At 44.2% G+C, this 27,131-nt stretch overlaps 1 protein-coding gene and 1 pseudogene across 3 annotated transcripts in view; one reads left to right on the forward strand and one right to left on the reverse strand.

Annotated features, from left to right (window-relative positions):
* Window positions 1-27,131, reverse strand: part of LOC310799887 (multiple C2 and transmembrane domain-containing protein 2-like) — a 53,805-nt gene that overhangs the window by 17,198 nt on the left and 9,476 nt on the right. Inside the window, exons 2-8 of one of the 2 annotated variants that reach the window (XM_083662489.1) lie at window positions 18,930-19,635; window positions 11,111-11,161; window positions 10,187-10,307; window positions 3,573-3,715; window positions 2,951-3,027; window positions 1,761-1,875; window positions 1,555-1,581 (exon numbers count right to left, since the gene is read on the reverse strand). In XM_083662489.1, coding sequence (XP_083518615.1) covers window positions 1,555-1,581; window positions 1,761-1,875; window positions 2,951-3,027; window positions 3,573-3,715; window positions 10,187-10,307; window positions 11,111-11,161; window positions 18,930-19,583 — 1,188 coding nt within the window. In that variant the 5' untranslated portion in view covers window positions 19,584-19,635. The remainder of the gene's footprint in view (window positions 1-1,554; window positions 1,582-1,760; window positions 1,876-2,950; window positions 3,028-3,572; window positions 3,716-10,186; window positions 10,308-11,110; window positions 11,162-18,929; window positions 19,636-27,131) is intronic. The other variant, XM_083662490.1, reaches the window with a different exon arrangement.
* LOC310799820 (non-structural maintenance of chromosomes element 4 homolog A pseudogene) lies at window positions 4,139-5,224 on the forward strand (annotated as a pseudogene). The gene has a single exon. The product of its transcript is annotated as a non-structural maintenance of chromosomes element 4 homolog A pseudogene (transcript).

Here is a 27,131-nt window from a genome sequence, read left to right on the forward strand (position 1 = left end):
ATCATGAAAAAGATGAAATGTTCAAATAAATCTGCTCAGGAAACACTACTTGCAACTCTTTCACTCCATTTCTTATTTTGTAATGTTATATTCTTATCATAATGCAATAGTTTTCTCTTGCCGTTTTCCAAGCAAAGATTTTTTATCCCATTTTTATCCCCCATTAGTGCTAACGTAATTTATTTATCCTGGTTGCTACTCCACCCTCTGCCAATCTGGGGAGAGCTGAAACTGGCTCCATGCTTCCTCCAAGACATGGGCAGTTAGCCAGCCCCTTCTTTTCACCTGACAGAGGAAGCTTCACCGGTAGGACATAGCACGTGGGAGGTTCACGCTATTCCAACCAGTTCCCCTCCCTCTGAACAGGCACCCTTAACGACCAGAGGAGGAACCACATTAGCAACCAGGATATTGCATGTTTTTGGTGAAGGGGGTTCCTATATGAAGGAAACCCCCGGGAGGCACGGGGAGAACATGCAAACTCCACACAGAAAGGCCCTTTTGACGACCCCACCCGGGCGGTGGGCACTCGAGGACATGCGGACGGGCACGCATTCCTTCAGCGTTCACATCGTCCCAGGTGGGAATCGAACCCACGACCTTCGAGCTGTGAGGCGATAGCGCTTACCACTGCACCACCGTACTAGCCTGGTAAACCGCCCATCACGTGAACTCACATTTCATTTGGTTCTCCGTGACGGTCTGGACCCGCACAGGCAGTTTAAGATGATTGGTCGAGCCATGCCGGGCCGACGAATCAGCGGCGGCCGTAGGCGGGCAGGCTCGTCTGGGCAAGTAGTGGGTACATGGTCTTTGTAGTTCTTTTCACTCGTCAACATCGCGGAAGTGACAGGCAGTCTGAATGAAATTGAATGTAATGTTCCCAATTCTATGTATTAAATTCTAAAAAACGACCCTCAACATTTGGGAAGGCTAAGCCACACAACTACTTCGTTATAATCTAACTAAATGCTTCGAAGGTGACTTTACGACCGCGAGGACTCAATCAATGAATACCACGGAGATCATCCACAGGCACCTTCCGCGATCTGATTGGTTGAAGTTAACACCCACCAGCGGTGATAGACAGATGGGTCATCCAATCACCTGCCAAGTAGCTTGGACAAAGTGCCCGCCTCCGTCAGCGGGTCTGGTGACTTCAAACCCAGATCGACTGGTTTAGTGAAACCTATGTGGAGCTATACCGTCCATCTGGCAGCGTCAGGTTACCACCGTACCTCCTTCCAAGCAAAATGTTGTAGTTGGGTAAAGGGGGTACTGGATTCAGAAATCTGGGAAAAGGGGGTCCTGAAGCAAAACATGTTTGAGACCCACTGTTTTGGGGTAAAGATAGTCTAGCCGCCTAGCAGAATCACTACATTGTGTCAATCGGCTATAGAGAGTAGCCAAAGTGACATTTATTTACATGGAAATGTTGGATTATTACTTTAAGTCTGTGTTAATTTTGGCAGGCACTTGTAGGGTGTGAAGTCAAGTGAATATCATTCACTGCTGAATAGACACTCTTTGTTTATTCCACTCATCATGCCTTACCATAAAACTTCGTTTTCCGGCCCAGCGCTGCCAACCGGAGCATGCATGTTAGGTACAAAACAGAATAACACTGTGGTTAGTCGGCCATAGGGAGAAAAAGAACAAAATAAATAAAATAAAATAAAATAAAATAAAGTCTGACAGGCACCGCAAATGCCCCTACTGCTAGAAAGCATGCAGGAAACACAGGTGGGATATTCCCATACAGAGAGTCTCTTGTTCTCTCCGTCTCTGAGGGACAGACTCATGTCCACCAGGATCACGCCCATGTCCTCCTCCAAGCTGTTGGGGTCGTCCAGGGGCAGAGACAGCTCTCTGGGTCTGAAATCACAGACAGACACACAGACAGACAGTTAACCAGGGGGTCAGACAGCTCGCTGAGCCTGAACGACAGGGGGCATGAAAATAAGGTAAAAGAAAAAAAGCGAATAAAGATGGACGGACAGACACACGCTTCTCCAAAATCTAGACCCGATAAAACTCATTAAAAATCATAGTCATGTTCTAGTCATCCCCCTATCAGAACACTTCTAGCTTGTTGAAGCAACAGGCACCCACCAATGATAGGGAGGGAAAAATCAGTAGTATGTTTGATTTTTATTTTTATTTTTTATTCTTCATTAAGATAAACGAAAGCACTGCTGGTATGTGGTACTGTGACTGTGAGTATTTTGTCAGTATTTTTTTTTAGTAACAATACTTATCCATACTATCACTACCTGTTGCAAATGAGTATTGTGTCCGTTTCGATTTTTTAGTAGTGATACTTATTATTATTATCATCGATACGATTGATACTTTTGACAACCCTACTCAAGGCCCACTTGAAAATCCCAAAACTGGCCCACATCTGACCGTAAACTGGAGGCCAAATAACGTGTTCTCAGAGCACTTTTTATTTGAACGATAAAAGGAGCTGTCCATCCGCACCACACAGAAACCAGAAACTAAAGTGAGGGGCTGTCTGCAATAGGCTAATAATCAAGTCAAGTCGCAAGTCTTTGGTCACAAGTCCAAGTCAAGTCACAAGTCTCATAGGAATGAGTGTTCTATCATCTGCTGCATGCAATCTGGTCTGCTTAGAACACTGCATAGCTCAAACTAGGGAATTCAAAGCATGTACTGTATTCTCCTCACTCCTTTATCTATTAGCACACAGTATCAGCGTTGATTGGATGACATATATAGTAGATATGTCCTTAATGTTAATGTACAAGATTGTCCCAAACCTCAAGTCCAAGTCAAGTCTCAAGTCTTTAAGGAAGAGTCTCAAGTCAAGTCTCAAGTTACTGTGTGTGTTGCGACTCAAGTCCAAGTCCCAAGTCCATCTCTGTGTGCCAGAGATGCTACACTTACAAAGAGTATATATCACCACAGAGCGGACTCAAGTACTCACTTGTCAACCTCCAGGTCACTCAGGAGGACACTTGTGGAGCCCATGAAGTCGTCAGTTGTCAGATCACGGTCGTATACCTGCATTGTGTCAAACAATATAATAATACCTTTATTTATGAAGTGCCCTTCAAAAACACAAGTTACAAGGCACCGTAAAAGTGACAGCGTTAACAAGAAGTTATAAGATTTTCACGTAAATAAATGTCTGCTAAGTCACGATCTATCGCAGACTGAGTTCACACAATGGTGATTGAGCCTATGGCCCATTGATGCAAGCCGTTGTATTTTCAGTATTGCAGCATTTATGAATTGGGTGTCTGTTGCGACGCCCCAGAGAGGGTGGGCGGAGTTAACGCAATAGACTCACTCTAACGTTACTGTTGGTTCTCGACAACTCTTGTGTGAAGTAGGATAACAAGCTGAGACAGAGTGAGAGGTCACCTTGATATAGACGGTTTTCACGGAAAGTGTTGCTAGGGAACAGTTTGAAAAATAGCTTATTTGCCGTCAGCTATTGTATTAGCAAACACTGCAACAGGAAGTAAGCTAGGGACAATTTAGAATCTTTATGTCATCAAGTTAAAACCGTCTATACAGTCTGAACAGACAGAGTGAGGAGTCACCTTGATATACAGTCTGCGGTCCAGGTCCTTCAAAGGGAGAGAGAAGGTCTCGTTCCATGTGGGGTTGAGGTTTTTATAAACCACTTTGCTTTTGTAGAAGGTTTTTCCGTCCAGTTTAAACTTCACGTACGGGTCGCTCGTACCTAGGAACCATGGAAACAACACAAACAATCCAAATAATACACTTTGGATTTCTGACATTTACACTTTGCTGACACTTTAATATGGAGCCATTTTTAGTCAGGGAACGGGTAGGGGTAGGAATCTTCGACCAAATACTTGAATAGCTCTATCAAGCCTTGCCCCTTTAAGAAGGTGGCCTAGTGGGTAACCAATTAGAGTAGAGAAAGAGTTATGACATCACCGATGATGTCACTATTTGATTTATGACATCACCGATGATGTCACAATGGAAGTTGCCAAGTCATTAGTTATTTATCACTTTGTACTAAATAGCCATACTGGCAACCATGCTAGCAAACATTTGTCCACTGCTAAACTAAACATTGCGCTGGTCCAGATTGTAGTTTTTCTTTCTCCTCTTTCTACACAGTCGAGGTCTACAGATGAAGCGAGACAGAGGCAGCGGCGACGAGGACGAGGCACTGCAGCAGAATGGATCTGCTGGTCACAGGAGACGAGAGAGAGGGGATACCCTTAACGATGACGACGATGCTGCTGACGACGACATGCAGGAAGAGGCCAACAACAACCCAGGCCTCAGGAGGGAAATACGGAGCAAGTATCGAGACCTGATCAACTCGGTGCAACGGAACAGAGAGAACATGCTGACCCCCTCGAATAACAAACTCAAAGAGGTTCTGGATGAGGCAAACAAACTTTACAAAGACGTGCATCATCCGAGGGAAGCCGCTCTGGACGCACAGCTCCTGGTCGTGGCCACAGACCTGGGCAAGGAGGCGGCCAGCCAGCTGGTCGCCGAAGGCACCGCTTTCAACCCCTCCGCCTTTGCCGAGCACCTCCTGGACTTCATGGGTCTGAACCGACTGGAAGAAGGGGAGGAAGAGGAGGAGCGGAACGGAGGTGCGGTCGACGGCTACCTGCCCCGAGACGCCTGGCACAAGGTGGCCACGAGAGCAGCGTGCTGCTTCAAGACGGCGCCCTCCTTCCACTACATGCTGGGCTCGTTCCATGCCGAGCCTGCTCCCCCGAAGCCACGGGCCGTGCGGCAGAAGAAGGCGCCCGGCAAGGAGGCCGAAAGGATCATGCCCCTTCAGTTGAGAAGAATGGAAGAATCCAACGAAGAGGCGACCGAGAGGGAGGTCGAGAGGATCCTGGGATACCTGAAGAGCTACTTTGCCGCCGATCCGACGTCGCCGATATCATACTACGACTTTGTCATTGACCCCAATTCGTTCTCTCGGACGGTGGAGAACATTTTCCACACGTCTTTTCTGATCAAGGATGATTTGGCCAGAATGTACCTGGACAATGACGAGCTGCCCTGTATCGCTCCTGTGGAGGAGGCGGAGGTGGATGGAGGATCGGGCAAACGTGAGCAGTGCATCATCTCCATCAGCCCCAAGAGCTGGAGGGAGCTGATCGAGGCTTTGGAGATCACAGAGCCACTCATTCAGCCTCTAAACTCACAGAACCAGCAGTTTGACTTGATGCTGGATGAAGCAAACTAAGCTTTGCCATTGGCTCTCTGACCGACTGGCTCCGAGCATTTATTCATTTAATTTCCGCTCCCTGCGTGTTGTCGCTCTCAAATGCCGCTGCTGCTGCTGTGAAACAGCAACAATGCTAGCTCGTTGCTACGCGCTAAAAATGGCAAGTTTTGACGAAGATTTGGATTGTGCAATAAAGCAGGCCTGCTTGGTACTTTCGGTGGACGGTTGTAAAGATGACAGCATTTTTTCCGGCAAACACCAGAGTGAAAGTACGACCAGCCAGACTCTCTCCTGCGCAGGTCTTTAAATAACAAAAAGACTGGAAACGTTAACTAATTCTAAAAGGCCATGTTCTAGGTACATGCAACATGCTTTTAAAATGTATCTGTTTTTGATCAAGTTTGAATAATAAAATAACCAACAGCAAAAAAAAAAAAAAAAAAAAAGTGTTATGTTTTATCATCCTTTTAATTTGTCTTATATGTCTCTGTCCTTTTTTTTTAAACCATGTTTCTCATGTTTCTTATGTGTTCTTATGTGTTGTTTTGTTGGGTTAGGGTTAGGGCTTGTGCTGAAGAATGGAAAACAAACTTGAAACAGCAGCAGGGTGAGGAGCCAAACAAACTTCATAATTTTACTATAATAACAGTTTATAGTCAAATTTCCCATTGATGATAATTATGTTAGGCCCTCCTCTAACATCCAAGCCAGGTTTCTACTGTATATACGTAACAGCTCTCTCATTTCCTAGCACAAGGGATAGTCACACCACATCCAGGTCCCCTGATTTTCAGCATCGCATTTCTCTGTGGAGGATGTGGTTTTCCTACCCCCAACTGATGGACCGCAACTTCCTGTTTCACTAACCAATCAGATTTCTGCTTCCATTGTGAAATGAAACAGCTGGGAGTGAAGGCAGCCATAAACAACTGAGCTGCAGCAGTAGTCATTTAGGTGGAAACCCCTGCGGGCATGAGCCAGAAGGCTGCAACCTACACTGTGATCACTGCATCATAAGTAGGTCAACAAGTCTGCTGATTGTACAGGTGGTAAATATGCCATCCGTATTTCTTATTATATATTTTATTATATATTATTATATATAATTACATATATTATCAAGCCTATAATTAAGTCATTTTTAGGGCAAGGCCACTTTGGGCTTTGATAAATAGTTTATTGGGGCAACGCGGCCAAAATGTATTGGGCACCAAGGCCTATGGTTAAAAAAAATCATTTAAATCATTTTACCTCAACAAAATAAATATCCTATTTTGTTGTGCTGTAAGTGCTGCAGTGTGATCCAGCACATATGTAACACAATAACGTAAGTGTAGGTTATTTTCTGTAACTACAAATTACAGTTGTTTTAAATGAGGAAATCTACAACTTCCTGTTAAGGGCACAACGGCCAGTTCAAAACAGGACATGCCAAACTGGACCCTGTAGGAGGGGCATTATGGACACACTCCAGGGCATCCACAGCACTGGCCTTTTGACCTTGGTCTAATAATTAGATTCATTCCTGCCCTGTGTTGTATCGATCACTAAGGTTTAGCAATTGATCCAAACTACCAGCAGAGGGCAGCATGCTACCAAATACAATTTAAGACGCATCAACTTACTCCTCTGCAGACAGGAGGAGACCTACAAGCAACCATTTTCTGTAGGCTGTTTTAGTTGTGATGTTACTACATGATATGATCTGCTCATATTGCATTACGATCCATTGCGCAACAAACCAATGTTGTCCATCAACTAGCAGCCAGCGTTTCATTAGCATCCATGATCTGATTAAACATAAAAGATAAAAAGGTTGTTGATGCACTGCTTCTAAAAATACCTATCTCTACAAACCACACACTTGCTAAAGAGTCTTACATTTACACAAATTCACCCCTTAATTCATGCAAAAAACCCTTAAAATGACTCAAGGGAGTGATTAATAGAGGGGACACCATTACAACCACCTTAAAGATCCCTTAAATTCTCATTATTTTCCAATTTAATGTGAAATTCAGGACGACACTGTGTTAACACTTTATTTGGACAGTCTGCCTACAGAGAGTATACACAGTATGTATAACATTTCAACAGCTTAGTAGTTGACATTTAACAATTCAACTGTTTGGCCTTGTCTCTGTAGATGTTGTTTCAACAGCTTATAAGTTTGAGATTCAACAAACAGATTCTGTTTGCTTCCCGTTCCACACACCTGCATCTAGTGTCATGTGTAGGTATGTTCAGTTCAGTGGAGCAGTTGTGTGCACATCCAACCTGTTTTTAGGACAGATGTCGGATACAAATGAAGGTAGAAAAGAGCGGATATCCGCACACTGGAGCAGCTGCCAATATTTATTGACGACTACAAGATGCAACATTTCAACCCACGCAGTGGGTCTTCATCAGAAAAATGACTATATGAAAGACGGCAGGATTTATAAATTATATAGAAAAAAGACTAATTGACAAAGCATTGCCATCAACTGCTGTCAGTCAATTAAGCAGGCCTGCATAGCCAATGACAAGTGGCTAGTGCCTGAAAAGGACTATGCCAATTAGAGGAGCACTCAGTCAATGCCATACAGAGCAAATATACATACAAAACATCAGCAATGGCAATTAAACTTAATAGAAGAATACATCCTTCTATCTATATACTTGTGTATATAAAAGGGAGCTGGGGCTCTGTCAGCTTGTTTGTTTGTTTGTCTGTCATCAGTGATGTCATAAATTCACTCACACACACACACACACACACACACACACACACACACACACACACACACACACACACAAACACACAAAGTCCCAGTGATGTCATAAATTGCAACATCATAAGTGATGTCAGAGGCATTGTGATTATATTTACTATAATATATATATATATATATATATATATATATATATATATATATATATATATATATATAGTTTGATGTCAAAGTCCTCATTCAGACTATTAGGGGCCATGGTGGTAAATATTGGGAGCTGCCCCAGTCTGTAGATATCTACTATTTTCAATGTTCCTGAATTGTCACATACAGTATACTCTATAGATAATCTGTTGAACATCTGTTAATAAACAGTTGAATTGTTGAATGCAAACTAATAAGCTAATAATGTTACAAATACTCATATACACACTGATAGAGAATGGAATTTCTTAACCATTCTACATCCGCTAAATGTATATATAAACAGCTGATAGCCTAAACCAAAATGAATTTGAATATACTTTCATGAGACATCTTTCTGGCTCTTGGCTTCAATTTATTTGGTTTAGATAGGCTGTTATAATTATCACATTAGCGGAGAAGAGTGGAAATTCCATTCGCTATCACGCACTAAGCACATTTCAGGGATCAAATTCATTTTGTCTTTTTTTTTTTTAGATCAAAAAAAGTGTGGCAGCGCAGTGAAACCCAATCCGCCGGGCTCTTGACAAAGCTCTTTGCACAGTGCCAGGTTGGGTTGTGTAAACAGCAGGGCGGCGCTCTGGGCGGCGCTGGCCCACAGTGAATACACACATGTCATGGATCCTGGGTGTGTCTCTCAGACAGGTTCTAATCTGCTGCGAGGAATGCTGCCCTCCCTACCTTATAGACAACCTGATACTGGTGGCGTATTCTGTATGTTTTGTCCAGATTATTATTATGATCAATATTGGTTGAATTTCTTAGGCAGAGACACAGTATTCCCCCCAAAAGCCTTTCCTGTCTCTACCGGCACAATCTCATGCCGTTTTCCATTTTCTGTTTCTGATTTTAATACATGCAAATACATCAAACTAAACTAAAAAACAGTCAATGCCACAGTATGTAAACACTGAACAGACGTTTGGGGACACCGCAATTTCCACATAGACTATTAGAGCTGCGACAATTAATCGATGACAGTATTTTGATGATCGATTGATCATTTTCAGTAGGTTTTTAAGGGGGGAAAGTCTAAATTCTCTGATTCCAGCTTCTAAAATGTGAATATTTTCTGGTTTCTTTACTCCTCTGTGACAACTGAATAAATTATCTTTGGGTTGTGGACAAAACACAACATTTTTGCGCGGTGCGCGGTGATTCCTGGTAGACAACAGCCAGGTAGACAAAGGGGTCAGCAGGAAACTCACAAGACTTCAAGACTTGGGGCGAGAGTTGGATTCACAGACCCCGGATGAGGAAACCGAGGCTGCCCGAGGCTGCCCGAAGCAGCCCGGCGGAGAATTGACAGATTCACGTTCATTTATGGACGATATTATGAGGATATGAACCACTATGTTGCAGAAAATACGTTATTTACAGTGTGTACTACATATGCCCCGTTTTCGCCCATTTTGGCCAGTTCCAGGACTCTACTCTGAGCTGAATATCTTCTATGGGGATCTGAATGAAACCAGTTAAGTTATCTGGGTGAGTAAAACATCATATTTTAAACTGGAAATAAGGTCCGGGGTGTAAAAAAACAGAATTCTCCTTTAAAGTAGACAACAGGTAATTTGTGTGCTGAATAAAAATAAAGTTTAAACTTACTAGATCAGTTACTGGACAGAACTAGCCAGTAGTGACACAGTATCAATGGTAACTTAGTTGTTCGGAGTTCCAAGTTGTGCATTTTTGCTGAACTTTTGCTCAGATATCAGTGACATTTTTTTAAATATTCAGTAGCTTAACTGAAATCAATAATGTGTCTGCTCATTAATAATGACAAGTCTGTTACAGGTTAAGCACGTTTTTGTCAGTATAATGCACATTGAACTGCATAATACTCGCCCTTATTCTCTGTATTGCACATTTCGTATTACAACAGAGATGTCAACAGTTCCTTTGTGTGTTGAATCCAAAAGAAAAAGTCCAAACTTTGTAACGTGAGAAAAGACAGACGTAGTAGCTCCTATAGCACAGTAGTAGTGGTAGTGACATGGTGACAGTATAGTGACAGGGTGACAGAATAGCAGAACAGTAATACTGTAATATTGGGTCTTACCACAGCGGTCTCTGATGACCAGATTGCGTCCCTCCTTTAGGTGGACGGTGACAAGGTAGGACCTGGGAGCATCCCTGCTGCTGTCCCCCACACTCGGAGCTTCACCACTGCCCGGCTCACCCTGCACACCACACCAATAGCATTAGCACTTTAGCACTATTAGTAGCAGTAGTAGTCATGGGGGAAGGGGGGAAGTCCATGGAGGCCAGCTTTCTTTTTTTTACCAAAATACTTTAATTAAATTAAATTAAATTAACAATTTATTTTGTGTTTCTCGTGGGTACCCATAGCACCCATTTTCATTCAGATCTTGAGGTGACAGGTCAGGGGTTTCCCTCGTCAAAATTTCGCCTAAATTTGGAGCGTTGTAGCGATTATTTTGAGATGAAGACGAGGGAGCTTGTACTCTAAAACACTGAACACTAAATGTACAGTGTTCTAAAACTGCTGGACTCACAAGTCAAATTGCTACAATTCTTCACATAGTGCATCAGTAAATTCCATGAAGAAGAGCTTATTTACATATTGCTTGCAGGTGATTTACAGTACATGCTCAGTTAGCTTCTTCTTCTTCTTCTTCTACTAGTGTGTTTGTTGTCATGTTTTAAAGTACACTCTGTGAAAGACGTTGCGAGGGTTGTGAGGCTGTCTGCTGTCCATGCACTGTATTATTTAAAGGGACAGCTCACCCTAAAATCCAAAATCGCCTGTAGTGCTATTTATCCATCTCTATCGTTTTGTGTTAGTTGCCTGAGAAAGTGCCAAAGAAATACAAATTTTGAAAAACTCAACAGCAGTGCATTGAGGAACTGCATTGCACTCGTGTGGCCCTACACATGGTTGGACACCCCTGGCCCTACGCTGCTATCCCGACAACATCGCATTAACATAGAACTTCATAAACAGCCTGATGTTGACACTTACACTGTGGTTGTCCGCGTCTTGTGACATGTTGCCGTTGAAAACGGAATCGTGCTGTGGAGACAAAGGCAGATAGATATTAGTGATCTAATATGTGATATATAACGGAGCTATGAAGAACAGATGAAATCCCGAGAGAAGAAATCTTCAGTGAGTGTTGCAAAGTCCAGGCTGTGATCTGTGTGCTGTTTCTCCCAGCAGCACAAATCCTCTGAGCCTTTATTAAAAATGCCTCAGTGACCCTGAGCTCTGAACTCTGTTAAGCCAAATAACACAAACAACTACACAGGAATGTGCTCTCTCTCTACCTGGTCCCCTGTTGGCAAGGTGAGGTGCACTACCTGCTGTGCCCTGCCTGTCTGTCTGCCTGTCTGTCTGCCTGTCTGTCTGTCTGTCTGTCTGTCTGTCTGACTGCCTGCCTGCCTGTCTGTCTGTCTGTCTGTCTGTCTGTCTGCCTGTCTGTCTGCCTGTCTGTCTGTCTGTCTGTCTGTCTGCCTGTCTGTCTGTCTGTCTGTCTGTCTGTCTGTCTGTCTGTCTGTCTGTCTGTCTGTCTGACTGCCTGTCTGTCTGTCTGTCTGTCTGTCTGTCTGTCTGTCTTTCTGCCTGCCTGTTAACTGTTGCATTGGTCATTTGGCACTTGTTAAATTGGAACGGCTTGTATTATTTTACCTTGGGTTGATCAAATACCCCATTTATGTGTGTGCGCATGTGTAGGTGTGTGTGTGTAGGTGTGTGTGTGTGCGTGTGTGTGTGTGTGTGTGTGTGTGTGTGTGTGTGTGTGTGTGTGTGTGTGTGTGACAGTGAGTGAGTGAGTGAGAGAGGAGAGAGAGAAAGAGATGTCCCTGAGTTGTGAGTAAATGTGTTTATTGTAACCTTGCTTGTTGAGAGAGTAAACATCTAAAGGACTCCTACGTGTGTGTGTGTGTGTGTGTGTGTGTGTGTGTGTGTGTGTGTGTGTGTGTGTGTGTGTGTGTGTGTTGAGATGGTAGATGTGAAGGACATGAAGGACTCCTCTGTGTGTGTGTGTGTGTGTGTGTGTGTGTGTGTGTGTGTGTGTGTGTGTGTGTGTGTGTGTGTGTGTGTGTTTGTTTGTGTGTGTGTGTGTGTGTGTGTGTGTTTGTTTGTGTCTGTGTGTGTGTGTTTGTGTGTGTGTGTGTGTGTGTGTGTGTGTGTGTGTGTGTGTGTGTGTGTGTGTGTGTGTGTGTGTGTGTGTGTGTGTGTGTTTGTTTGTGTGTGTGTTAAGACAGTAAACAAGTGAAGGACTCCTCTCTCTGTGTGTGTGTGTGTGTGTGTGTGTGTGTGTGTGTGTGTGTGTGTGTGTGTGTGTGTGTGTGTGTGTGTGTGTGTGTGTGTGTGTGTGTGTGTGTGTGTGTGTGTGCGTGGGTCTGTGAAGGACTCCTCTGTAGACATGCTCACCTTGAGTGTTTCAACCCTGTTCCAGCGTTTATGTTGCAATGCAAACCCAAACACAATAATTTATCACACACACACACACACACACACACACACACACACACACACACACACACAAAGATGTATGGTACACAGTCACCTGGCAGTAGCCACTCTCATGCCAAGGACCCTTGTCTCTAATGGCCAGATGTCAACACTAAACCAGCTAGCATGTTGAAAGTGGGACTGGACCTAACGTTACGTGGAGCGGACAGAGATAATGTCTCGTAAAACCAACATGGTTTGGCTGTATTTTCATCTAGAAAATGAAAATAAGGTTGTATGTAGGCTGTGTCAAATAAAACTGTCATATAGCCATTTGAGCGGAGCCACAGCAATGCGTAACTAACGTTACATTCAGCACAGGCATGTGGACATTATGTACCTGCAAGCAGGCTGCTGCTGCTAGCTAGCACTGCTAAGTTAGTTAGCCACACTCTGCAAATGCTGCTCATTGGAGCAAGATCATGCTTATTCTACTCAATGTCACTCAAAGTTATGGCATCACTGATGATGTCAGAAGGTCTATGACATCAGCACTGAGTGAGTGCGTGCGTGCGTGTGTCATAAGCCCTTTTCCCACATGCGCTTTGTACCGAAAAATGACCGGAACGTGGTCTAATGCCTGCATGTGGGAAAGGCGCCGTGCCGGTATAAGCGCGACCCCGTCGTCGCGGCCATTTCACCAGTTTTGAGCCAGTCAGAAGAGCGGTATGCCGCGATAGGCAGACAGGTGAGAAAGGGGTCCAGTCATTTTCCGCGACACCGGTCCTTCTCTCATCATGGGCGAGGTGTACACACGTTGCTTAACGTTCACTTCCAGCTTGCGTGATCTAATCATTCGCGCACATCAAAGCAAACTACTTCCACATTTCGCTTCCTGCATTTCGTCGCTGTGCAATGAAAGCCACTTATCTCCAAATCGCCAACTTTTCAGGAAATGAAAAAAAACCCGTGCTCTTAAAATACTGAACACCACGTTGTCATATTTGACACATGTCTTCATTGTAGACAGTTTATCGCTGAATGTGTCATTACATTATTAATATCTTACCTGAATAAGCTCAAATGCTGTTAAAGGATTATCACACCGTGTCTGGAGCACTTTCTGCTGGCCAGGCAGCAGCGTGTGGGAGCCTGCCTTTTAGAGCGCAAGCACGAGCCGCAGTGCTCCAGGCAGCGGGGACGCGCGGGCGGAGCGCTTCACTCTGCCAAGCCGGGGAGAGTGGCTCTGTCATGGGTTGAGCAGTCCCGGAGTAACGTGACATTATTCTTGTCAGAAACAACTTCGATTTGCATACTTTAAATGAGTTTGCAGCCCAAGGACAACCCGAAAACACCTTATTGATCTAAACCCGACCCCCCAAATAAGCTCCCCCTCCCCCCGCCCCCCAACATACAGGAAATTTCGCTCCTAGATTCTCACATGCCAGCGCTGAGGTGTGAAGGGAAATTCCGGGAAATGTCCGATATTGACTTACAGGTAATTTTCAGGTACGCATGTGGGAAAACGGCTATAGACTCAGTGTGTGTGTGTGTGTGTGTGTGTGTGTGTGTGTGTGTGTGTGTGTGTGTGTGTGTGTGTATGTGTGTGAAAGAGATTCACATGCAAACAAATTGTACTCCTTTCTGTTTGTGAATGCCATATGTGACAAGGGCTGGGTTTCCCAAAAGCTTCTTAGCGCTAAGAAGCTTCTTAGACCCTTCTTAAGGCTCCACGGGAGGGGTCTAAGAAGCTTCTTAGTGCTAAGAAAATTTTGGGAAACCCGGCCAAGCTGTGTGGTTGGGCTGTGCAGCACAAATTAAGGCAGTTATTATGTTGTTGTTATGATGATTATTATTTTAATCAACTCAATAAATTCGGTTCTCTTCTCCCTATGTATTCCATACTCTCTGGCTTTACACAAAATATGGAGAAACCTCATTACTGATCCAATATGTGCATAATTTTATATTTTGCATATTTGCCTAACATTACATAATCCATAACTAGGGGAAAACAAGGAAATCTAAAGGGAACTTCACTTTTGTAGAATAAATCACCAAAATTATGAGGGGGAAATTATTTGGGCCAGGATTTTTGTAGGTGTGAGATTAGTTATACTTTCCTGGTTTAATTGTATATATCTCCATTTTCTTGTCATTATTATGTTTTGTGTATTGAGCCTGCAGCTTAGCATCTCTAGCTTGAATAGGAATGCTCTGCTATTGTGGTGTGGTGAACAATGACGGTACATACTGTAGTAATTGAACACCAGTAGCTCCGTCTAAGCTGCTCGAGCAGCGAGCGGCTGGATTCGAGCTGCAGAGCATATGGGACGCTTTGTTCCCTGTGATAATATTATTAGCTACTGGACAAAGCGTCGTCTGCACGGACGATTGAGTTTTGATATGAAGCTAGGCTTTCTTCACAGGTCACCTGCTTGTGTTTTGAATGGGAGCTAACATTACATACAGAGTGAATTTCGTTCTTGCTTGAATTCACCACTGCATTTGGCATTTTATTGTTTTTATTGTCTTTTTATAATTCATTATTTTCACATTTTTATTGATTTTGTAGGGCACTTTGTAACTCGGTTTTGAAGTGATCTAAAGGTGTAGTAAATAGTGCTAATAACTGACAAAATGGTCAAGTTGATAGATTATTAGACGTAGGTCATCTAACTATCAGGAAAGGGAACACTGGCCCTGAGTACTCCAAGATTATTATTATTTTTTTTTAATATATATATATATATATTAGGGGTGCACCGATCACGTTTTTTGCCACCGATCGCCGATCACCTATGAGAAATATCTGCCCAACCGATCATCGACCGATCACCGATTACCGATCACCGATATATATATATATATATATATATATATTTATTTATTTATTTTGTAAGCAGCTATAGCAGTCTATTATAGAACAGTTTCCATTTTACATATAGGCCTACATTTCATGCATCAAATTGAAAGTGCAGCACATTTTCTTTTTTTTCTACATCAATATTTTATATTTTGTAGGCTAAAGGAAACCGCCAACATGATTTTTTGTGTGTGAGATAATTGGAGCACAAGACTGTGTTGAACTAAATGGCTAGTAGTAGTCCAGTTCCCTCAGTTCAGTTTATAAAATAACAAAAATCATTCCACTTCGGGATTTCCATGTTACCAGTTCAATGCAGTTCAGTTCACTCAACAAAAATACTCCATTTTCCGGGATTTCCCTGTTACACAAGAAAAATAACTTCGACCCAAGTTAACTATTTTATCGATTAAGCTAAAGCGGCTAAAGCTAACCGGAGCTATTAACGTTAGGGCGATACACGCAAATATGGATCAAACACGGACTTAACAGCATGCAAATGCCTCGGTAGGCGGGAGGACTGGAGGTAACTTCTCTCTGCTGAGTCTGCTCTAATCACCAGCTGATTTGTGTGATTCAAAGACGCAAGGGGTGTGTTGACAGTCTGGTGTGGTGTGTGGAGGTGAGTGCACTGACGAAAGCAAAGCGTGTGCTTTGCAACACAATGATATAAACGTTAGAGCACAATATGAAAGTTAAACGATAGACATTGAAGACATGAAAATGGGCTGCCTCATGTTTCTCACGTGCAGCATGATCGGCTATGCGATCGGCGACAATAAAGAAATATCTGCAGCAGCAGATCACATATTTGAGGTCAAAATCATAGACTACAGGAGTGATTCTGAACTTGGCTGGGTTTTAGCTGTGGTAGGTGTCACATCTTCTCACCATACCAGGATGACAGCATCACATTAAATCGTTCGGCAGACACTTTGATCCAGAGCGACTTACGCTGAATGCACTGTCAACACCTGCACAAAAATCCACATCCGTGTCTGCCTGTCATGAGATGGGACAACAGAAGACTGGCAGAGACGTGTGATAACTGTTGACATGGCAGTGCAAATACTAGGGGTAGGATGATTATCGATACATCATCAATATCGTATTATGTATCGATCGAAATCATCAATATATCGTTATCATTATATTATATATATTATATATACTGTATATATATTATAATGATATTATTATTATGGTTATTATCATTATCATATATCAATATATATATATATATCATCATATGGTCGTACGCCTTGTAAATCCAAGGTAAGGAAGCATAGATGTGCATGGCTTATGTTCAAAATTGAAAGGTCATCAAAGGCTATTTTCATTTGCACTTAAACATGAGAAATAGTGAACTTTACAGTAACTTTATTTTACACTTTATAGTGAACAACAGGTCTATTTTTATTTTTATTAAAAATAATAGATTGTTTTTCATTTACAGGTCAGTAAGAACTCAGAAATAAAATTGTCCAATCATATTTTAGTTGCTTTTTGTGAGTTGATGTAAATGTAACGGATTGTGTTAAATGGGCATATACCGGTAATATCGTCTCATATCGATCGCAGGACCCTGAATCGAATCGAAATCGTATCGTGGCAGACTTTGTGATGTCAGCAAATATCCTATTGTTGTCCAAAGAATCTATAGAATATCGTATCGTGATGAAACTTCCCACACCTACAGTAGCAAATACACGCAGCTAGTGTTAGTATAACACAGTGTTGGTACAGGGTTTGTTTCCTCCATGTGTAAAGAACAAGCTGTTTGAGTCAACACACCTGACACCTGTGACACAGACCAGTGGCTTCCTTTAAAGCCTTTACTACCATCTTAAAGGGCAGGACATAGACCAAAGGCCAGGGGTGTGGATGCCCCAGAGAGGGTCTTAAAGGGCAGGACATAGACCAAAGGCCAGGGGTGTGGATGCCCTGGAGAGGGTCTTAAAGGGCAGGACTTAGACCAAGGCCAAAGGCCAGGGGTGTGGATTCCCTGGAGAGGTCTTAAAGGGCAGGACTTAAACCAAGGCCAAAGGCCAGGGGTGTGGATTCCCTGGAGAGGTCTTAAAGGGCAGGACTTAAACCAAGGCCAAAGGCCAGGGGTGTGGATACCCTGGAGAGCGTCTTAAAGGGCAGGACATAGACCAAGGCCAGGGGTGTGGATGCCCCGGAGAGGGTCTTAAAGGGCAGGACTTAGACCAAGGCCAAAGGCCAGGGGTGTGGATGCCCCGGAGAGGGTCTTAAAGGGCAGGACTAGACCAAGGCTAAAGTCCAGGGGCGTGGATACCCCGGAGAGGAGCCGGAATGCCCCTTCTACCCACATGGGCATGCCCTGCTTTGAAATGGCTGTTGTGCCCTTAAAAGAAAGTTGTGGATTTACATTACAGTCTGAGCCATCTTATTTGCTGTATCACACTGAACACTGCAGCACTGTATTTTTGGCCAGCGCAGGCCCGTAGTAGACTATAGTTGTCCAGTCGATCTGCGAGCCAATCTGCCCGCTGCACGCCAAGGGATCTTAAAAAAATATTCTGCACAAGCTTGCCGCGACACCACTTATTTAGCTTCATTTGGTTGCTTCCTTGTCAACTTGTGAACGCCACAATGCATCTTGGGACATTATGCAAATGTATGTATGTGTGTCAGCGCCTGGGTTGGAGGGCAGATCCTGGATCTGTTTACCCTCCATTCGTGGTATGGGCCCCCTGCTTGGAGAAACAAGTCAAGTCACTTAGTGTTATTCTCCTGAGCCGGCGTGGTTTGTGAGTCATCTTTCTACTTGGGATGGATTCACAGTAGAATTTGAAGGGATAGAAAAAAGCGTGTCAAAACTGCAGACAAACTCAACTGGCAACCAAGTGGCTCAAATGTTGATAACAGCTGCCACTACACTACTCGGAGTCTGTGGATGATACTGTTTGTGCATACTTGCATGTATTATAAATGAGTATTCTTGATGTGTATGTGTGTGTGTGTGTGTGTGTGTGTGTGTGTGTGTGTGTGGGGGGGGGGGGGGGGGGGGTCTTGTGACTGGTCATTATACTTGTGTAACAGATGGCTGTTAGGGGATGCTGCTTTGTTGTCAAATGCTGGAGAGAAATGGATCCTAACTTCATATTGTCTGCTCGGCGAGGCCAAAACACCAGAATACAGTCACACATGGTGGCGACTGTGATGCTGCACAAGCACAGAGCAGGGCGTAACTGTGAAGAAGCCATATGGGGAAGTTGAAATAAATAGCACAGTTACATAATTCGATCACAATAGTGAATCATTTGAGATAAGGGTCAGGGTTATATGAATTGCATATTAATTCATTCACAAAGTAAAACATATTTCACTACTACTGTATAATCTTACTACTATAATAAGGCCACTTTCAAGCCCATGGAGGATTTTTAGGCAAATGCTCCTTCACATTCACTTGCAAATTATATTGTGTATTATTTTATTTTTTCCTTTATGTGTAGAAAGAAAGAAAGAAATGAAGAATCAGACAAAACAAACCTGTGAGCCGTGGGGGGACCCCTCTGCAGGGGGGACGTCCTGGGGCTCCTCCATGCCTGTGACAGGGCTGTCGAGGAGTGACTGTGGAGAGGCCTGCTCCTCCTCCTCACAGGCAGAGCTGACAGAACGCCGCCAGGCTGTGCAGTCTACAGGCGCGCTCAGTCTCTGCTCGGCCCTCCCCTCTCCTCGGTCCACTCCCATCCGCAGCCTCAGGCCACTCCCACCACTGCCGTGCGGCCCCAGCGGAGGCTTAGTGAGCGGGGCGGAGGGGGCACTCCCACTACCCTGGTGCCCCAGAGGAGGCTGGGGGGTGAGCGGGGCGGAGGGGGCACTCCCACTGCCATGCTGCCCCAGAGGAGGCTGGGTGAGCGGGGTGGAGGGGCCACTCCCACTGCCCTGGTGCCCCAGAGGAGGCGGCTGGGTAAGCAGGGGGGAGGGGCTGCTGTGCTGCTGCAGCCTGGGGTCCGCAGCGGGGAAGTCGTCCCTCCTCGTGGCCCTCACGTCGGGGACCGAGGCGCTCATTCGCTGGTCCAGGGTGTGTTGGGGACGGAGGTCCGGCTTGCCGGGGCTCAACTTGTGCCGCCGCAGGGTGGACAGCAGGGGGCGCGTTCTCTGCCGCAGCTGCCTCATTATGCTCTGCTTCTTGGAGTCCATGGTGGCAGGGAGGAGGTTCACTTTGTGTCTAAGATCTGGACATCACTGACGGCTACAGCAGAAGAAGACAAAGAAAGAAAGAAAGAAAGAAAGAAAGAAAGAAAGAAAGAAAGAAAGAAAGAAAGAAAGAAAGAAAGAAAGAAAGTAGTCGGTCAGTTTACGACATAGTAGTTGTGATTATTTTGACGTGGGGTTCTAGTGTTCTATCACTGATAATGTCATGTCCCACAAATCGAGTGGGCCAGTGATGACTGATGATGTCATACCCACTGATAATGGCTGAGTTTCCCAACAAAGAAGCTTCTTAAGAGTTAAGAAGCTTCTTAAGGAGTTAACACGTTCACTGCCAATGACGTGTTTTTACGTCAAACTAAATCCAACGGTTGACTGCCAATGACGTGCCAATGACGTGCCAATTCACTGCCAGCCGTTTTTTTTTTACTGTAGGTAGCTTCTGCCAGAGGTTTTTTTTGAGGATTCTGGCTCATCTTTCAAGACCCGAGGATTCTTTTCTGCTAAGATTTTGTGAACACAAAATATCTCAAAAGAACTAATAGAATGTGTGCTTTCTCTGTCTAAAATAGTTAGTTTGTAGAGTTAGTAGTTATGTAGGCATTAGCACTTGAATACAGCATGGTTTCAGCGTCTGAAAATTTAAGCTGAGATAAATAGCTTTTTGTGAAATTCGATAGAACAGTCACTTTAACCATTCATTTTTGGCATCAGTAAGACGTCAGACATCTAAACAATAGTTTTGAACAGTAATTTCCTCCATAACAGCAGGAAACACCCCTCTCCTTCAAACTCCTCCCTCCGTGTGTGTTCTTCTTGGCTGCAGCGGGCGTGTCACAAGCTCGTTTCTGCTGCTGCTGCTGCTGCTCCTGTCTGCTGGCGGCCGCTGGGCAAGTCTGGATGGGCTCGCTCGTTTCTTGGGGTTTCGGTTGAGAGCTTTGATTAAGCTTTTGCGATTCTGGTCTTATTTATGCTGCGTGTTTCAAAGTGTGTTGCACCCATAATCTATTATGCAAATTTGCAATCCCCCACCGCCAGCAATCAGCGCGAAAGCGAAAGCGTTTTCGCCAATCCATTTTACAGTAGAATGGTTTCATCGTGCGTTCCCCTGCAGTTTTGGCTCTGCTTTTTCTAGTCTGGAGAGGACTGTCGCCACTTAGTGGGTCGGTGGAATGGGTTGTACACGTTCGGTGGCTCCCATATTTATATAGGAGATGTAAAAGGCTTAGATGCACGTCCCACCGTCAATTTTTTTTTTTTTTTTTTTTTGACGTATTAACACGTCATTGGCAGTCAACCGTTGGATTTTTTTTGACGTATCAACACGTCATTGGCAGTGAACGTGTTAAGAAGCATCTCTGAGCCCACCAGTGGGCCACGACCCAGTGGTTGAGAAACACTGTTGTAGAATAACCTAATCGTGGTCATGTTAAACAAGAACTTCTTCTATAAACATTATTTATTTCAGACATGGACTGCAGTTCAAATTGCTTTATATACACAGCATACAACAAAATTGCGAGAAACACTACAGAATTTAAGCGACCTTGGGTTCTGTGAAAGGTGCTATATAAATCCACAACATTCTTATTATAAAAGGAATCCATTCTGATTAGAGGAATATAGCCTACGGTAAAACATTTAAAACACAAGTAACAGGGGAAATTTTCAAGTGTTCCCCAATTTTAAACACTAAAGGGTGCATGAAAGAAAGGAAAAAGGGAAAAACACAAGAGGAACAGTGGACACAAGTATCTCCTTTTGCCTGACGCGGCTGGATCTGCCAGTGTTTTGTCATTAAGAAGGTGTTAAGAATGCCCCAGACCCTTCTTACAAAACCTTCTTAACGAAAGATCATCTTAGCGCTAAGAAGCTTTTGGGAAACGCAGCCTTCTTAACGGAAGATAATTTAGGCTAAGAAGCAATCGGGAAACACGTTGGCTTCGTTGGCTTCTTACGGGAGCCTTAAGAAGGGTCAAAGAAGCTTCTTAGCGCTAAGAAGCTTTTGGGAAACGCATGCCTTCGTAACGAAAGATCATCTTAGGCTAAGAAGCAATTGGGAAACGCGTTTGCTTCTTACGGGAGCCTTAAGAAGGATTAAAGAAGAAGCTTTTGGGAAACCCAGCCAATGTCACACTGATGATGTCATAGACATTGTGACATTATCCATGATGTCATAGACATTGTGGCTCAAGGCTGGGTTACACCTGTCTATATACGGTATGTGTGTGTATAGGTAGACTGGGTATTTTATTTTATTTTGAAAGTTCTGAGCAGCAGCTTTGTATTTAACTTCAGCTGGCTTGACACTGCCTGTGTGTACAGTCTCTCTCCGCTCAGCGGGGGGAGGTCAGAGCCTGGTGGAGCTGTGGTGTTGAGAGTGTGTCGTGTAAAATAAATGTATGAAACTCATTGAAGATAAGCGTGTTTTTCTGAGCCATTTTCAGAAAATAATTCTGCTCATCCAATCGTCAACATTGTCAACATTGCACAAATCTCCATTTTTCAAAAGTTATTGATAGAGCATCACAGCATTATGTTTTATTGCCGTTGTTTTTTCAAGGTCAGAAGGTCTTCAGGTTTTAACTGCACTTTCATTTCACTTCATCTATTTTAGTTAATGTAGTCACAGTGTTTTTTATTCTGATAGAATTGTGCTTTATGGTATATTTACAGTACATTTATCGACAGTGAATTCAAGCAAATCCTCACTCTGTGGCAGTACATCACAAATAGATTTTGACCACCATAAATAGATTTTGACGACCAGATATTAAGTCTTGGCTGAACATCATTCCAATCAAAGTTAGGAAATTCACCCTTTATTTTATTTTATTGATTTAATTTTGTGTTTATGCCTACAAAGCAATGTTACTTGTACTTGAGTTCTCCCCTGGAAGTGATTTTGGTATAGAGATGGGCCATAAGCGGTATTCTACCAAGTGGTGACCTGTATGCAGAATGGTGCACAGTGGTGCAGTGGTAGCGGCTGTCTGCATACTGTTTCGAGTTTTGCATTGCAGGTTCGCTGGCTGTTGAGCTGGGCTGATTAGCCTGATTGGAGATGGCAGCAGCTGATCACTGCTGCCAGGCCTTCTACTTAGAGGCTACCTGCCCTGCCAGTCAGCAGAGCCACTCTGACCTCCTGAGACCAAGCTGCTCTCACTCTGTTGTCTTTGGTTTTACACTGACAACAACACACCACACATCCCCACTGCACCCACCACCATACACTTCCAGACACCACTGATATTAGGGGTGTCAAAATTAATCGTATAATCGATGCATCGCGATGCGGACGTGTGAATCGAATCGAATCGTTGACGGATGAATCGTTGAATCGTTTGTTTAAATTTCTGTTGACGTTCAGATTTTAAAGCACTTTATTATTTTATTAATTAATTTTTATTATTTTTTTATTTCCCCCCCCCCCCGATTTTTTATCCCATTTTTATCCCCCGTTTAGTGCTCATTTGAATTACTCAATCCTGGTTGCTACTCCATCCTCTGCCGATCTGGGGAGAGCCGAGACTGATTCCATGCATCCTCCGAGACATGGGCAGTCAAGTCAGCCGCTTCTTTTCACCTGCCCGAGGAAGCTTCACCGGTAGGACATAGCACGTGGGAGGTTCACGCTATTCCAACCGGTTCCCCTCCCTCTGAACAGGCGCCCTTAACGATCAGAGGAGGAACCATATAAGCAACCAGGATGTTGCATGTTTTTGTGAAGGGGGTTCCTATATGAAGGAGACCCCCGGGAGGCACGGGGAGAACATGCAAACTCCACACAGAAAGGCCATTTTGCCGACCCCCACCCGGGTGGTGGGCACTCGAGGACATGCGGACGGGCACGCATTCCTTCAGTGTTCACATCGGCCCAGGTGGGAATCGAACCCACGACCTTCGAGCTGTGAGGCGATAGTGCTTACCACTGCACCACCGTACCTCCCAAAAGCACTTTAAAGTAAAAAAGGGACTTGATATTTATCTGACTGCTTGTATTAACGTGAAGAAGTCACTCCCCAAGTACAGGCAACAAATTTGCGTCGCCACCAGAGGAGACAAGACATTAGACCACTGCTACTGTGTCATCCCCGACGCTGACCACTCTGTAGCGTGGGTCAGTCTTACCACTCTGTAGCGTGGGTCAGTCTTACCACTCTGTAGCGTGGGTCAGTCTTACCACTCTGTAGCGTGGGTTAGTCTTACCACTCTGTAGCGTGGGTCAGTCTTACCACTCTGTAGCGTGGGTTAGTCTTACCACTCTGTAGCGTGGGTCAGTCTTACCACTCTGTAGCGTGGCCGCCATTGGGTCAGTCGGACCACAACACCGTCTTCCTCATTCCCAGGTACCGTCAAAAACTGAAAGCCGTTAAACCAACTAAAAGAACTGTGAAACAATGGGTCAGATGAAGCACGCGACTGCCTAAAGGACTGTTTTGACTCCACAGACTGGTCTGTTTTTAAAGACAATGATCTAGATGAATACTCTGATGCTGTGACCTCATATATCCACTTTGTGGAAGATATCTGCATTCCCTCCAAGACTGTGTCTGTCTATAGTAACAACAAACCGTGGTTTAGCAAGGAGATTAAACTAATTTACCTAGAGAGAAAGAAGGCTTTTCAGTCCAGGGACACGGCCCAATATAAAATTGCCAAGTATAAATTTGAAAACGCAGTTAAGAAGGCTAAAGCCAGCTACAAGGCCAAACTAGAATCTAAACTAAATGCCAACGACAGTAAGGGAGTCTGGCATAGCCTAAAACAAATCACAAATTATAAAACTAATCATGCCGTCCTAGACGACGACCCCTCACTCCATAACAAGTTAAATGAGTTCTACTGTAGATTTGAGGCTCAGCCTATGGCTGACTCTAGCTTCTCCAGCTCCACTGTGCCTCTAGATCCTCCGGTCCTGATAGAGGAACATGAAGTCAGGAATCTGCTAAAACGTCAGAACTCTAGAAAGGCAGCTGGTCCCGACCTGGTTTCTGCAGCCACTATCAAGTGGTGCGCAGACGAATTGTCTCTGGTTTTTACTGACATTTTTAATTTGTCCCTTAACTCATTGAGTGCCAATGACGACTTTAGTCATCAATTGCTTTAGTAACGTTGAGTGCCAATGACGAAAGTCGTCAATTGCGTTTTTTGACGGTGGGACGTGGATCAAAGCCAGATCCATCTCCTGTAAAATTTTGGGGCATGTTGAATGTGTATAACCTATTTTACCGACCCATTAGGTGGTGACAGTGCTCTCCAGATTAGAGAAAGGCCAGGAGAAAAGAGAGAAGAAGTCATGAGGAAACGGAAATCGCATCGATATGCATGAAGCATAACGTTAGCTGTGCCTGTGAACAGCAGTCAATCTCAATCTGCTGCCACAATTGAGCCCCTCCGTCTCCGTTGCGATAGCCGCTCCATATGATTTAGTTGCCGACACCAGCGTCTTTCTGAAAAGTTACATTATTCTCAGCTGGGAGCCGGCGACAGGCTGTGAAAAAGCGGGGGGATGCAGCGCACTTTTCAGTGCAGACAGAGCAAAAGCAGAGCGAGAGCAGCAGCGCCCCAGAGACACTCACACGGAGGAGGAGGAGGGGGGTGGGGCACGCAGGGCAGCAGAAAGCCCAGAAAGCCCAGAATAGGACGCAGCTTCATCCCAGCTCTCAACCGAAACCCCAGAAACGAGCGAGCCCGATCCAGACTGCCGCGACGAGCGGCCGCCATCCAGGCAGCAAGACTCGCCTGACACAGGCAGCACTCAGAGCGAGCAGAGCCACCAGAGACACACCCACGGAGGAGGAGTTTGCAGTAGAGGGGGGGTGGGGGTGCTGTTATATTGAAGGAAATTACTGTTCAGATGTTTCAGGTCAGAAAATATTAGCTTCAGAGTCAGTGATTTGCTTGAAATGCTATATTTCACAAAAGGCTCAATATCTCAGCTTCTAGATGGAAATGCCAATTTTTTCTGTTTTTGACCTATCTTCTCCGGCTGATAACTAAAGAACGGAAAATGATATCAATAAACTTTTTTTTGCTGCTGATACAATAGAGTCTCATCGTTCTTTGTGCGTGTTCGGTGTTTACATAGTAATATCACACAATATTCTGTGGGCCTCGAGAAATCACTGAAAACGCTCTGAAACTCTGGCACTGGGAGCGTCCGTTCTCCAAAAGTGGCTGGCACTCAATGAGTTAATGTGTGTAAAGTCCCTGCTTGTTTTAAATCAGCTATAATTGTTCCTGTACCAAAGAAAACAAATGTTAGCCGTTTAAACGATTACAGACCTGTGGCTTTGACTTCTGTAATTATGAAGGTATTTGAAAAGCTAGTAGCCAAGTATCTGTCTAATGTGACACTTGATTCGTTTCAATTTGCATATAGGAAGAAGAGGTCTGTAGAGGATGCTGTATCCCTCTGTATCCATTCCATCCTGCAGCAAGCACCTTGAGGCCAATTCTACTTATGCACGCATTTTGTTTATTGATTTTAGTTCTGCTTTTAATAATATAATTCCAGCTAGGCTGTGCGACAAACTCCTTCAGATGGGCGTTAACAAGTCCATGTGTGATTGGATATTTGACTTTCTGACCAATAATAATAGGCTATCCAAGCCACTGCCCATTAGCATGGGTGCTCCCCAGGGTTGTGTTTTGTCCTCTTTACTTTATTTATTTTATACCAACGACTGCATCTCGCTTTCCCACTTAGTCAAAATATTTAAATTTGCGGATGACACCACCGTGACAGGTCTGATCTCCTGTAATGATGAAACAGCTTACAGAGCAGAAGTCTCCTCACTTGTCGAGTGGTGTGCCCAGAACAACCTAACCCTCAACATCTCCAAAACCAAGGAGATGATTGTGGATTTCCGCAAAAATAAAGCTGAACTCCAGCCTTTAATCATAAATGATCAGGCTGTTGAGAAGGTGGAAAGTTTCAAATTCCTGGGGACCACGATTTCCTCTTCTCTTAAATGGAACGTCAATGTGAGCCTTCTCGTGAAGAAAGCCCACCAACGTTTGTTCTTCCTGAGGCAACTCAGGAAATTAAAAGTCTCAAAGATAGGGATGTGTCACTTCTACCGAGCTATGATAGAGAGTGTGCTCACATTCTCTATCACAGTTTGGTTTGGTAACTGCTCAGCTGAAGACAGAGAAGAGCTGAACAGGGTCGTGAAAACGGCATCAAAGATCATAGGTAAGGATTTGCCGAGAATATGCGATATTTATAACGAGCGCATATTGAAGCTAGGGCTGAAGATAATAAGGGACCTCTCCCATCCAGCCAATGCTCTCTTTGCCCCCCTTCCTTCGGGAAGAAGGGTACGCAGCATCAAATGCCGAACCACTCGTCTGCGTAACAGCTCGTACCCTGAAGCAGTGAGGGCCCTTAACTCCTCCTCAGTTCAGTTCACCACCCCAATTTCATTTTACCCCCTGGTCTTTTAATGCACCAGACACTTTAATGCATTGTGCACTTTTTTTTTTTGCACTAGCCGCCTGTGCCTACCCTGCACTGTACACTGTATTGCA

Source organism: Poromitra crassiceps (assembly GCF_964638095.1).
Source record: "Poromitra crassiceps genome assembly, chromosome: 28".
Taxonomy (NCBI): Eukaryota; Metazoa; Chordata; class Actinopteri; order Beryciformes; family Melamphaidae; genus Poromitra; species Poromitra crassiceps.